The 13,880-nt window shown below is 46.1% G+C and overlaps 1 protein-coding gene and 1 long non-coding RNA gene across 3 annotated transcripts in view; one reads left to right on the forward strand and one right to left on the reverse strand.

Annotated features, from left to right (window-relative positions):
- SLC13A4 (solute carrier family 13 member 4) overlaps positions 1 to 13,880 on the reverse strand; it is a 40,058-nt gene that overhangs the window by 2,027 nt on the left and 24,151 nt on the right. The window contains exons 8-15 of the mRNA XM_033863325.2: positions 12,393 to 12,577; positions 10,462 to 10,581; positions 9,076 to 9,177; positions 8,633 to 8,734; positions 7,819 to 7,916; positions 7,487 to 7,611; positions 4,105 to 4,266; positions 2,717 to 2,854 (exon numbers count right to left, since the gene is read on the reverse strand). Of these exons, the coding sequence (XP_033719216.1) occupies positions 2,717 to 2,854; positions 4,105 to 4,266; positions 7,487 to 7,611; positions 7,819 to 7,916; positions 8,633 to 8,734; positions 9,076 to 9,177; positions 10,462 to 10,581; positions 12,393 to 12,577 (1,032 nt within the window). The remainder of the gene's footprint in view (positions 1 to 2,716; positions 2,855 to 4,104; positions 4,267 to 7,486; positions 7,612 to 7,818; positions 7,917 to 8,632; positions 8,735 to 9,075; positions 9,178 to 10,461; positions 10,582 to 12,392; positions 12,578 to 13,880) is intronic.
- LOC117313620 (uncharacterized) overlaps positions 5,658 to 13,880 on the forward strand; it is a 36,381-nt gene continuing 28,158 nt past the window's right edge. The window contains exons 1-2 of one of the 2 annotated variants that reach the window (XR_012334086.1): positions 5,658 to 6,653; positions 7,839 to 10,600. This is a non-coding gene — a long non-coding RNA (uncharacterized lncRNA). The remainder of the gene's footprint in view (positions 6,654 to 7,838; positions 10,601 to 13,880) is intronic. The other variant, XR_012334087.1, reaches the window with a different exon arrangement.

The following is a 13,880-nucleotide window of genomic DNA, read 5'->3' on the forward strand; positions in this document are numbered from 1 at the left end:
ACCAAGTATACAGCGTGTCACCACAAGTCCACTAGCTGGGACTGAGTTGGGAAAGTTGCAAGGGAAAAATGAATGCCAGGGAATTGTTCTAAGCCAATGACTAGATGTGCCTTTCTGCCTTCTGGCTCAAGGCCTGGACTTAATCACCCTGGCCTCCTGGGCCTTTTGGCCTGGAGAACTAACCATGTTTTCCTAGCAGATGAGAGGAGGCAGGTTCTAAAGGAGCTAAATTAAGGCCGTTTTAGAGCTGAAAGGGACCACACAGAGCATCTAGTTTGAACCTCCTCACTTAGCAGGTGAGGAAACTGAAGTCTTGAGTTGGTACCCAGGCTGGGAATAGAACCCAGGACCGGCTCACTGCTCATCATCCAGTGCCTTTAAAAATGACTCTTTCTTCTTAGAGGAAAACATAGGCAGAACACTCTATGACATAAATTACAGCAAGATCCTTTTTGACCCACCTCCTAGAGAAATGGAAATAAAAACAAACATAAACAGATGGGACCTACTGAAACTTAAAAGCTTTTGCAGAGCAAAGGAAACCATAAACAAGACCAAAAGACAACCCTCAGAATGGGAGAAAATATTTGCAAACGAAGCAACTGACAAAGGATTAATCTCCAAAATATACAAGCAGCTCTTGCAGCTCAATATCAAAAAAACAAACAACCCAATCCAAAAATGGGCAGAAGACCTAAATAGACATTTCTCCAAAGAAGATATACAGATTGCCAACAAACACATGAAAGGATGCTCAACATCACTAATCGTTAGAGAAATGCAAATCAAAACTACAATGAGGTAACACCTCACACCAGTCAGAATGGCCATCATCAAAAAGTCTACAAACCATAGATGCTAGAGAGGGTGTGGAGAAAAGGGAACCCTCTTGCACTGTTAGTGGGAAGGTAAATTGATACAGCCGCTATGGGGAACAGTATGGAGGTTCCTTAAAAAACTAAAAATAGAACTATATGACCCAGCAATCCCACTACTGGGCATATACCCTGAGAAAACCGTAATTCAAAAAGAGACATGTACCACAATGTTCACTGAAGCTCTATTTACAATAGCCAGGACATGGAAGCAACCTAAGTGTCCATCAACAGATGAATGGATAAAGAAGATGTGGCACATATATACAATGGAATATTACTCAGCCATAAAAAGAAACGAAATTGAGTTATTTGTAGTGAGGTGGATGGACCTAGAGTCCGTCATACAGAGTGAAGTAAGTCAGAAAGAGAAAAACAAATACTGTATGCTAACGCATATATATGGAATCTAAAAAAAAAAATGGTTCTGAAGAACCTAGGTGCAGGACAGGAATAAAGATGCAGACGGTAGAGAATGGGCTTGAGGACATGGGGAGGGGAAAGGGTAAGCTGAGACGAAGTAAGAGAGAGGCATGGACATATATACACTACCAAACGTAAAATAGATAGCTAGTGGGAAGCAGCCGCGTAGCACAGGGAGATCAGCTGGGTGCTCTGTGACCACCTAGAGGGGTGGGATAGGGAGGGTGGGAGGGAGGGAGACGCAAGAGGGAAGAGATATGGGAACATATGTATATATATAACTGATTCACTTTGTTATAAAGCAGAAACTAACACACCATTGTAAAGCAATTATACTCCAATAAAGATGTTAAAGAAAAACAAAAGACTGTCTCTGATCACTTGATTCCAGGGTAGAAGGCAGGGGTGATCAGGGGAAGCACGTGGCAGAGGGAGCGGGCCAGGGAGAAGCGGCGGGGGTGGTCTTCGTGGGGACAGGGGAGTTGGGGCAGAGCTCAGTAGGGGCAGACAGGGTTGTGTAGTAAGATCTGAGGGGGGCAGAGGGGTGGCTGTGACCTCTCTTCCCTGAAGTAATACAGATGACTCAGCTGAGCAGTTTGAAAGTAGAAAGGATCTGAATATCTGCTCCCAGCCTGAAGCTCTTCCTTTTCTCCATTTGATATTCACAGGGCTGCTGAGATCAAGTTTGGATTTGAGTAAAAAGTAAATAGGCCCTCAGCAAGGGTGAAGCGGCCGGGTTTCAGTCAGCCTGGCCCAGTCATCTGTATTAGTTTTTTCCTCCTTTCCCAGCCTCGTCAGCCCTGGGTATTAAAAAGCATAGCAGTGAGCATAGGTTGAGGGGTGGAGAGTGGATGTGCTGCACACTAAAATCAGCGGCAAAATGTACGCTCAGAGCTGTCTTTCGTGAGCCTCGCTGAAAACTAAGAAATGAGCTGAGTGCTTCATTTTGTAGTTGCTGCTTCGGGGGTTCCTTGCTTGGGGGAGAGAGTTGAATAGAAGGACCCTGTTCTTATCACCCTAGGTTCATGCAATGTCTCAGACTTAACCTTCTGTGAATAAACCAGCAACTCTGAGTGAATATCCCCACAGTCCAATGAAGAAACTGAGGCAAAGACTAGAACAAGCTCTTACCTTCTGGAACTGGGTCACATCCCGTGTCTGTCCCAGCTTTTTCTGTCCACATTCCCACTTTCTCCCAGATTAGGATTTTGGGAAGAAGACATTTTTGCTATTCTTGGTGCGCACGGACCATACAGAAACCTTTTACCAGGACCATTCTTTCTGCCACAGCAGACTGAGCTATGACAGGTCAAGGGCACCGCTTACAAAATAATAAACTTGAGGAGAAGGCCGTTCGGCCAGTCAGCCCTGTCCTCGTGGCAGGTGGGCCTGGCAGGAAGAGGACACCCACGACTCACCATATCTTTAATCTGGCAGTGCCCATAGCTGAAGACGATGGCGTTAGGGGGGTTTCCCACTGGCAGCATCACTGCAAAGGAGATGCACATGGTGACTGGGATCAGGGTGTAGAGTGGATTTATGTGCAGCGTTTCGGACTAGGAGAAGAGAGAATTCACAGAAGCATTAGCCTTGAGATTAGACTTGCATTTCCTGTGCTTACTCTCATGAATGTGCTTTAAATGATGGCTCGGTGTTGGCTAACCTTGGCTGGACACCATGTGCTGGGGGCAGTTAAATCACACCCTCAAAAGCATGTAGTGCTGGGCTACTTGGATGGGTTCCCGCTGCTCACTCACTTCCCATGGAAACATGGGCTCCAAGTGACTTCCCAGAAGGGATGTTTCATTTCTTGGTGCTCGTCTAAGGAAGTGGTTTTAAAATTTGATTCTTTAGCTGAGAAATTCTTCAAACACAAATCTCATGAATAAGCTGCTTTGATTGGAGTAGGCCTCTCTCTCTCTCTTGGGGTGCAGAATTAAGGTTTTTTTTCCTAGGTAAGATAATTGCCTTACATGGGACTTGAGCCCGTGGTCTTACCCTCAATGTTGCCAAGTTTTAACTAAGTGCATTCCCATGCTCGCACAGGCAGGGTGATGGAAGGGAGAAGTTGGAGGGAGTCCTCTGAGCAATGAGCAAAGAGTGGCTGGGAGGAGTTTGGGGTTAGAAAGAGCAGGAAGATATTATTTTGTTGGCAATGAGAAGGAGCCTTCATTTTACAGGTTCCACCTCACAGAATGGGACAGAGGCAGCATTTTGTTTGGTGCATTACCTTTGGGGCTGCTTAGCCAGGCTGAGATCTGGCAGTTGCTCCCTCCCCTATTCCATTAATAACAAATTGTTCTGAGACCGTGGAATGAGGCTGGCATTGCTCATAATTCTCAGAATCTCCTGGACAGAGAAGCTGGGTGGAGGCGCTGATGACAGAGCTGTGGTTTTGGTCTCTGCAGCCGAGAGTACTTCTGGGAGCATTTTGCCTCCATTTTCTGTAGCTATTTCTCCCGCCCTCCTGTTAGGTCTCATCTTAGGAGAGAAAGGTTGATGATGATTGTGGGGAATTAGAATCCTAGGGTTTTAAGGTTATCTTGTCCACTCTTGTTTCCATTCAGGGCTGCCCCTAAACTAAGCCTAGTCCTTTGGAAAAGGGTTTCTAGAACTCTTGCTGTTATTAATTATCTATTTACTTATCAGTTACTATTTGAAATAGACTTCATTTATCAAACTATGGCTTGAACACCAATCAGTGAAGGCTGTGGCAATGACCAGAAGAGAGAGTCCAGCCGTGGAACTGCCCCTGTCTGTTCCTGTGGTAGCCGGTCTGGATATCTGGGAACCCTGCTCTACTCACCAGGCTGCACAGGATGGGCAGGAAGATGGTGATGGTGGCCGGATTGCTCACAAACTCTGTGACAATGGACACCAGGATGCACGCCAGCAGGGTGACGGCCCACGGTGGGAGGCTACTCAGAGACAACATCTGGTGCCCAATCCACGTGGAAAGGCCGGAGCTCTGCAGGAGACAAGGTGATGCAGTGAGAAGAAAGCGGGAAAGGCCACTCCCAGTGGAATTCTTAGCCTCCAGAAGGTCAGGGATGGTGAGGGGCTGAAAGGGACCACCAGGAGCCATCTTATTTGCTTCCCTGTTTTCAGGCAGACTGGACCCACAGGCATTCCTGATTTTTTATGGTTAGATCACTATGTAGCCCAGCAAATTCTTTTTTTTTTTTAATGATTGTACACCATTCAGTCTAATTAGGGCCTCCTGGTCAGTCATTGTCACAGGGCACGGAGAGCCTCTAATTGCTGAGATCCTCCTTAGCCCTGATATGACTTGGCAGGGATTGGAGATCTTTGGGGTGATGAGCCCCTCAACTTCAAACTTGTTACTCTTTCTCCAGCCTCTGACAGTCTCATGCTGTGCATTCAATCAACAATGCCCTTTACACCGATTGCCAAGTGTAATCCTTAATCCTGCTTTTGAAATCTATTTCTCTTATTTTATCACCCGTGAAATGGGAAAAATTATCAACATGTTTGGATAGTAACCTTTTCTCTGGTTTTGGGGGCCTTGAATGGGCAAGACTGAACATTAGAAGTTTTACATGAGTAATGAAGGAGAGAGGGATTACAGGTCTATCTCCACGTAGTGGGGAAGGTGCCACGTCACTGGCCTAGAAACAGTCATTCAGTCTCAACCTGTGTTAGGTTCAAATCTCATCGTGGCTGACATCAGGATCTACCATCTGCCCATGCTTTTTGGCAACACGATATAAAGGCATATTGCCACGCTTGAACATTTTCCATTAGCAACACCTGTACACATCTACTCAAATCAATAAATATTCCCATTTGGAATAATTCATTAGGTTGGAAGATGTCCATCTGCCAATGATGAGGGCTCTCTCCCTCCCCTAAAAATGAAGGGCACAAATGAGTTTATGTTCTTAAAAAACCCCAGGTTGCCATACGCATTCACCACCTCTCCCCACCCTCCCTCCTCTCCCTTCTATGGTTGACAAGCTCCGACTTTTGCTGTTTACCCTCTAGATTGCAAATGCAATAAAGAAATGGGCAGTAGGGCAGATAGCAAGGTGAGACATTTTATGATTCCTCAAGCTGTAAGCCCTACTCATGTTCTGCTGTTAAAGACTGCCTTACTACACTGTCAGCAGGCCACCCTTTCTCCTCTTTTCCAAGTTCATCAAAACCTCCTTTGATCTCCACAGCACCCTGGCCACTTCATGACATGCGCATAGACGACTGATGACCAAAGGGCTTCAGAATTCTCTCATGTAGCCATTTTTACCTTGGACCACTTGCCTTTCTTTTTTCTCAACTGACCAAGAGCTATAAATCCAGTGTGTGGGGACTACCTCAATTAATGGTGAGTGCAGAGTCTCGAGGCCTACAGGAACTCTGTAATTGTTATCTCTTGTGACACATTAAATTTTGCTCTCTGGACAAAGAGAGGGGAGGGAGAGCAGTTAGCTGAGTGGAAACAGTATGTTTTATAAAGAAATGGATTTTTATTTATCATGTTTTCCACATAGTACCTGTAAGTAAAGTGAAATAACTTAGTGGCAATTTTCTTTTTCAGAACAACGAGTTGGTACTATGATGAAATAAACTGGTAAATTAGACTGCAAAGTTAGGAAAAAAACCACAACAAAGGAAACCTTAATTTTTTAAACCCTTGGTATGAAAACATTTTTTATTGGATTTTCCTCACTAATGTTAAGACTGACATTATTTGAAATTCAGTAGGAATCACACATATTGTACCTGAATTATATTATTAAAGTAGTAGTCAGTAGGTTCTACAGTTATACCAACTATACATGCACAATTTTGGTTAAAAAAGAAAAAAAAAAGATCTTGCCAGGCTAGGCTCAGAGGCCAAAACTAACCACTGAAATTCAACAAAGATAAATATGATATTGTGAACTTGGAATCAAAAATATTGACAGCATATATACAGGATTGGTTGAAGGACTTGAAGCTTAATAGTGGCTAACAATGAAAAGAATGAAGCGTTTTAGTTGACTGCAGTTTCAATATAAATATTGACATGAATGACAATGAAGCCTTATAAAAGCTTCCATAAAAATACAGGATGGGGCTTGGGTAATTAACTATTCTACTCTGCACTAGACCGACCACCCCTGGACTGTGTTTGAGCAAAGGCAAAGTGGTCCTAAGGAGAAAGACCAGCATGGTAAGGGGTCACTACTATGAGGAATGGTTAAAGGAACTAGGGAGTTTTAGTTGGAAGAAAAAAATGATCTCAAGGGACCTGACTGTCTTTGTTGTTTTAATAATTATTACAGGAGAGGAGAGGGTTCCTGAGAAGAAAGCCAGAACAAAGAGTGGAAGACATCCAGAAGACCTGAACTGAAAGTAAAGAACAATATTCTTTGTTGGCTGTGCAGGGCTTGCCCTGTCACTGGAGGCGTCCTGGAGGGAAATCTCTATTTGGGTGGGAAGATGGGACTCAGTGTCACTCCATGGCTCTTTCCAAGTGGAGGATTCTGTGCCTTTGTTACTGATGCAGAAAGCATTTAGGCCCACAATGAATGGGCAGTGAAAAGTGAGCCAAGTTTAGAATGGGTGAATGTAGATAGACGAGGTAGAGGAAGAAAACAGGGAGACCCCTAACCTGCTTGATTCTTAGGGCTGTTTATTTCAGGAAGGGCTAACAATCTAGGAAAATCAACTATTTCCCACCAGCCCCCTTTAAAAGATCTCATCCCGAATCCTCCCAGTCAGGAAGTGGGGGGCATTTACATCTGCCTTAGCATACATTCTCCAAAGGGTCTCAATATATGCATATGGAGTCCATATGCATATGGACTCACAAGGTGCTGTGAGTCATTCTGGAGCATCTCTGGGCCCTTACACCTTACACCTATCACCACTGTCAAAACTCCAGAAGGACATGCCTACAAAGTCCAGTACATCTTTTGCTTGTAGCAGTGTGGGCCCATAAGTGAGGTGTGAATGCCTGTGTGCCGTGACTGTGGCACAGCTATCTGTAACTCTGTTCCCAGTAGTGCCAGCTTAGAAGGTGGGACAGGATGTCCATTCCTGGCTGAACTGCTTCCCTTCCCAGTGACTTGGGTGAACATTCACCTCTCAGCGCCTTTGAATCTTCCTTCTCGGCACCATAATGACTCATTAGGTCAAGCTGCTGGAAAAACATTGGACCCAATAAGAACAGATTCAAGGGTTACCTTGCTGCCAGAAGCCAGAGCATAGCCTCCTCCCACCAGAATGACAATCTCCCAGGGCATGGTCTTCTGGAAGTCCTTCCACGTGATCATGGGCTCCGTCCCCGGTGAGGGCTCCTGGTCTTCCCCTGGATCACAGGTAGACAGCGAGGCAGAGCCAGATGAACCCTAATGGGTGTGATTTGTGGAGACAGGGGCCTAATTGATGAACCAGAGGATACTCTGCTATTCTGGGAGGAGTTGGAAGGGCTTTGGTAAGGCTCCTCCCAAAATTCTGACTTCGACCATTATTTGACTAGAGCCAGCCCCAACTTCTTCTCTTGAACTCCTCTCACCATCGTTCTTTTTCCCGAAGCAAGGCTTCTTCGCTGGAATCAGGAAGAGGAGGAAGCCAAGGAAGACAGAGACTGTGGCGTCGGTGCGGTAGCCCTTCCTGGCGAAGAGACAAGAAGAGCTGGGGAGAGGGTCAGGAAGCCCAGGGGTAACACAGTGTCTCAGGACAGCCTGTCTGAACACAGTGCCTCTCTTGACCTAGTCTAGAGGGGACGTCAACCTTCCTTCTTGCCAGTTGCTGCCATGCTGTCCGGTGGTGGATTTAATGGGCAATAGTTAATGTCTGGAGGCAGGGCCTGGTTAGGGTAGATGTCTTAGTGTGAATTTATGGACCTATTAAAAGGAGTGGTCAGGAGTTATTTAGATAAAGGAGACTAGAAAAGGATGAGTTCTCTTTCCTGGGAGGGTCACAAGCTGGCACTGAGAGCTTGTGGCCTGTGGCCCTGGCCCTCGGGAATATGTAGGGGTGGGACAGGCCTCGGCCACAAGGGCCACGGTCTTTACAGGTGGTGTTTTACTCTGCAGACATATTCCCCTTTAACTCTCATAACAATTGAGGTTCCAAGAGCTTAAGTAACAAGACCAAGGTCATGTGGATGGTAAGTGGCAGCTCTTGATCCCAAGCCTGGACTCAGACTCCAAAGACTATTTTCTTCCTGACTCCACACTGCAGCTTCCCTAAAAAAGGGGGACTTTCAAGGGAACAAAGTGCTTCCTGGGTTCACGACTATCCCGAAGAATCTGGGAGGGGACACCGGCGGGTACTGCCTGAAGGGTTTGGGTTAGTGGGTGGTTCTCAGAGACAGTATCCTTTACTTTTCAAAGAAGGAATCCCAACCAGGAACAAAGCCAGGCTCCCGGGTAAACCACAGCACCGTCATCAGGATGAAGAAAAATCCAGTCACCATTTCCGGGTAGCTATAAAAGAAAACAGACCCACTCCAGGAACTGGGAAGTTTCTGTTAGCTTTCAGACTTTGCTTTGGGATGCTCCTGTATGCAGAGCTCCAATAGTGGAGACCTAAAACGCAGCTACTGCTTAACCACTTGGACTTCGAATACAGCAGAGGGGAAGGGTGGCCCTTAGAGTCTGGGCCAGCTTGACTTTGGCATTAAGTAGCACCTCTAAATACCTAGATTCGTAGTTGATGAAAATTCCCCCAGCTCAAGGGACCGCTGAGAACAAGCCTGCTTCTGCGCACACTTTACCTGCCACATTTTCTCCTGGGGAAGGAGAGAGGGTGAAGGGCTGATTCTTACGTAATGGCTCCCAGCTTTTCATATTCCTCTTGGATCCTCTTCTCTGATAACTCTTCCCTTTTGGTCTTCTTCTTCTTACTCAGAGAGCAGGTCTCTTTAAAACTGAGATGGGAGAATGAGCAAAAGAATAAAGGAAGCACACTTCTGAGGCCCAGAGGACAACAGGTCTTAAGCAAATACTAAACTACTGGCTGGCTGGCTGTGATGGTGCTTCTCTCCACTCGCCCCACCTATCCCGCGACTCTTGATCTGCCAAGTTACACAGCCTCTCATCAGCCTTCTCCCCAGCCTTTCGGGTATATCTCTGGTATATATATGTAAAGTCATGTCTCATGGACTTGTGCAAGTGTACTTATGTGAGGTTGTTTCTACACACTTGTATTTTTAATTTTTTTTGCCCAGTTGGGTTTTTTAATTAATCAATTAATTAATTAAATTTGGCCGCTCCATGCAGCATGTGGGATCCTAGTTCCCCAACCAGGGATGGAACCCGCACCTCCTGCATTGGAAGTGCAGAGTCTTAACCACTGGACCACCGGGGCAGTCTCTACACACTCGTCCTTTACATAAGTGAGAATCAATGTGATGCGGCATATGTGTATAGATGCTTATATATTTGTGTGTTGCACACACACATAGGTGTGTGTATGTGTATCTGTCTAGAGACAAGGCTTGTCTGGGGTGAAAGTGGGTGTTACTTTTCAATTAGCAGCACTGGAGGCACAGAAGTATACAGTTATCTTTGATTTGACAATTGTCTCTGAGTTATTAAAATAAAAAGTCAACTCAGAGAACATTCCCTGAGCAATGGGAATGTTGGGTCCCCAGACTAATAGCAAAACATCATATACATCTTCCCTTTATGTGTTCGGAGCTGATCAAGTTTGGAGTCAGCATCCGTAATGAGTAAAAGGCTGGCTAAGCAAATTAATATTAGAAATAATATTGCACGAGGAATGTCTAATATTATTTTGAGGGATGTGAGCATATTTCATACAGCTACTAAGTATAAATCAGTCATGTCTATAAAATTAAGCCTAAGGGAATTTCTACTTGACATCATTTCTTTAGAAATTAGTTCAAATTACTCTGTATGGAACTACATTAAACACTCTCCGATTCAGACTCTTTATGAATCCAGCACTTCCCCTGACCAGTTGGTTGAAATTAAGAACATTTCATTGCAGAGCTCATAGTGAAGTGCAGAGTCCATGTATGTTCAGAGTGTCTAGAAGATGTGATGCCCGACTCCTCATCTAGTCCACTGCATCCTCCGGGCACCCTCTGTGGTTACTTGGCAGCTCCCCGTTGGATGGCACCCTCCAGGGCTTGCGCCATGGCCCTGGATGGACAGGAGAGCCTTGCTGGCAGGGCCCTGGGACTCACTTGCAGCCCAGGAACAGCCAGTGCATCCAGAACCAGCTGACCACCAGCATGATGAGGGAGATGGGGAAGCTGAAGAGGAACCAGGTGCCGAAGTTGACCACTTCTGCTGCTGGATACTGGCTGGAGGGGAAAGAACCAGGTCAGTGATTAGAAAAAGGTGGATTTCCATTTGGTATTTCGGGGTAATACGCTAAATGGTCCTTAAGAAGACAGAGCAGAGCTCATGGTAGAGATAATGATAAAAATATGGTCAAACATTATCTAGAGCTCACTTGGCAGCTGCAGCTGCACTGAGCCCTGCCAAGAATTATGAAATAAGCTAAAAAAGCATCCAAGCAACCAAAATCGATACCACTGCAGTGTATATACTTTGCCCTCAGGAGAATCACTCTGGATCTGTTTGCTCTTAATTTATGTAAAGATTCTGATCTGGATTTCAAGACAACAGAATAGAGGAGGCAATCTGATTACTTTCTTTGTAAAGTCACTGAAGGAATGTTTTTTTTTTTTAATTTATTTATTTCATTTATTTTTGGCTGCGTTGGGTCTTCGTTGCTGCGCACAGGCTTTCTCTAGTTGCGGCGCGCGGGGGCTATACTTCGTTGCGGTGTGTGGGCTTCTCATTACGGTGGCTTCTCTTGTTGTGGAGCACGGGCTCTAGGCGTATGGGCTTCAGTAGTTGTAGCACATGGGCTCAGTCGTTGTGGCTCAGGGGCTCTAGAGCGCAGGCTCAGTAGTTTTGGAGTACGGGCTTAGTTGCTCCGTGGCACGTGGGATCTTCCAGCCCAGGGCTCAAACCCATGTTCCCTGCATCAGCAGGCAGATTCTTCACCACTGCACCACCAGGGAAGCCCCCAAGGAATGTGTTTTGACTGGGGGACACAAGGCATCAATTCTGGAGAACTTCGGTCTCTAGAGCCTCATGAAGGTTCTAGATGTGAACTTTGCCCACAGGAGAACCATGGCATGGAATCTCCAAATCTGTTATCAACATCCACTGCTTAGGGGGCCTCCTTGGTCTTAGGGGGCCAAGGAGGTTATCTGGTGGACTCCTTGTTCATCATTGGGCAGAGCTGTGGCCCCAGCCCAGGTGACCACCTGGTCATCTCAACCTCTGTATCAACATTTCCTCATCTTTCCCCTCATTTACGTCAAGGGCAACTCTGTTTCCCCAGCTGCTGAAGCCCCAAGCCTGACAATGAGACTTGGGCTTTCCCTCTCTCAGGCTCTTCCTAACCCTACCCAGGCCGGTCGAGTCTCCCTCTGAATGTTGCTCAGATCTGGCCATTTCTCCTCCCACTGCTGCCCAGGCCACCACCAGCTCTCTCCTGGGCATCTGTAGCCATGTCCGGGATTATCTTCCTGCTGCCTGCCTTTTCTGTTCCAAACCATTGACCATTTTTAAAATCCAGAATGAGTTTTCAAAACTGTAAATATGATAACCTCACTCCCTGCCTAAAATTCTTCAAAGGCTTCTCACGGCCTTTCGGACGAAGTCCAAGTTCCTTAGTGGGCCCTGAGAGGCCCTCTGTGATCTGCGCATCCACCTCCCTGGCCTCCTTTTGCCCTCTGTCATTTTCTTTTACGTGCTCTGCTCTCTTGCCTCTGAGCCTACTACACTGTTTTCTTTGTCTGGAAGATCTCCCTTCATCTAGTTAACTCCAGCTTGGCCTGCACGTCTCCACTTTCATCGTCGCCTCTTTGGGAAGTAATTTCCTCCCTCTAGACTGGGTGGGGTCCCTCAGCAGGGCTCCCCCGGCAGAATCCCACCCTTCTTGTCACATTTAACTGTAATGACTTGATCATCTTTTTTCCCTCTTAGTACAGAAACTGCTCTGGTTCGATTTTCTGTGGTATACTCAGCACCTGGTTCTGTCCCTGACACACAGTGGGTGGTTAGTAAATATTTGTTGACAGAGTGAATTACTTACTTATTGAAGTGTTCCAAGAAAATGAGGCTGGTGGAGGTGCCAATGATGGTGGTCAGGCCCCCAATGGTGGCGGCATAAGAGATGCTCAGAGAGAGGCACTTGCAGATCATTTGGTCATGCTGGGACTTGTACTTTCTTTTGAGTTCCTGGTTCCTGGGGCTGGGGGTCAGGACTGGTGGCTTTTCCTACCAAAGGAAAATCAGTGAATTTCTCCAACCCAGCTTGGGCTGTCTGGCACACAAAGCATGAAAAACAGGGGCACCATTGTGCAGTGGAAAGCTTGGGTGTCAGAAAAACAAATCCCAGTCCCAGTTCTACCTTTTACCAACTTGGGCAGCCCCATCTCAGCTGCAGTTTCTGTAAAATGGGGAAAATCCTATTTTCTCTGCCAGATTGTTTTGAAAAGTACATGGAATGCACTTGGAACACTTCCTGGCATTTAACAAATGATAAGCTATTATTATTTTTGTTATGGGTATTAACAGCACATTCTGTTTTTCACTTGAATTCCAGTAAAACTGGCTGCTCTCCACTTTGTGTCTAAATACCAAATAGAAGGTGGTTATTCTACGTGGAATTAAAATACAGTCCTGGTTGGGAGATGACTGAAAAATAAGCTTTGCATTATAGAAAGAGTCCAGCTTTCACTGGGCGGAGAGTCAAAGTGTGTGATTCTCTCCTCCCTTCTTTCTCACTTTTTCCCTTCTTGCCTATTGGCTTTCCCTTCCCACTTTCCCCTGCCCCTTGCATATAAACCTCAGCCTGGCCATGGTCCTTTCAGGCCCTGCGTGGTCCACGTGACGGCCTTTCAGGGTCAGCATATAAACCTCAGCCTGGCCACGGTCCTCTCAGGCCCTGTGTGGTCCATGTGACGGCCTTTCAGGGTCAGCAGTTGTTGACCTCTGGTCTCAACTGTGGACTAAAGAAGCAAGTGCCCCTCTGTCCTGCCAGGCCTGGCCCCAAATTGTGAAACTAGGAGTAGCCTGGTACAAATGTCAGCAGGCCAGGTCATAGGAAAACCAAGGGGAAGAGGCCACCCTGCCACATTTCTCAAAGCCCGTAACCACTGCCCCATCTGCCTAGGAGGGCCCGGAAAAGGCTGGATCCCGCCACATTTTCCTGAAAGATTCATTGATTGTAAGAGCTGGGGGAGACCTCAGAGATTCTCTGGTCCAGTAGTTTTCCACAGTCCTTTCTCCTAATGAAAATTTACATGGACCTCCAATAGAGAAAACAAATGTAGCATTTAATGGGCAAACATCTATTTTTTAACTGAAAGTACACACATAGGGTCAGGGAGACTTGGATTTGAATCGAGGTTCTCCTCTGAGGCTGAGGCCTTGGGTACATGATTTCATCTCTCTGCGTCTCTGTCAAAATGGAGTTCAAAGTTGCTACCTCTCTGAGCCAAGACTAGAGAGCAAACGCTCAGCCCAGTGCTCGGTATTTAATAAACAATGGCATTTATTTATGATGATACGGATGCTA

The sequence above is a fragment of the Tursiops truncatus genome, chromosome 9 (assembly GCF_011762595.2).
Source record: "Tursiops truncatus isolate mTurTru1 chromosome 9, mTurTru1.mat.Y, whole genome shotgun sequence".
Taxonomy (NCBI): Eukaryota; Metazoa; Chordata; class Mammalia; order Artiodactyla; family Delphinidae; genus Tursiops; species Tursiops truncatus.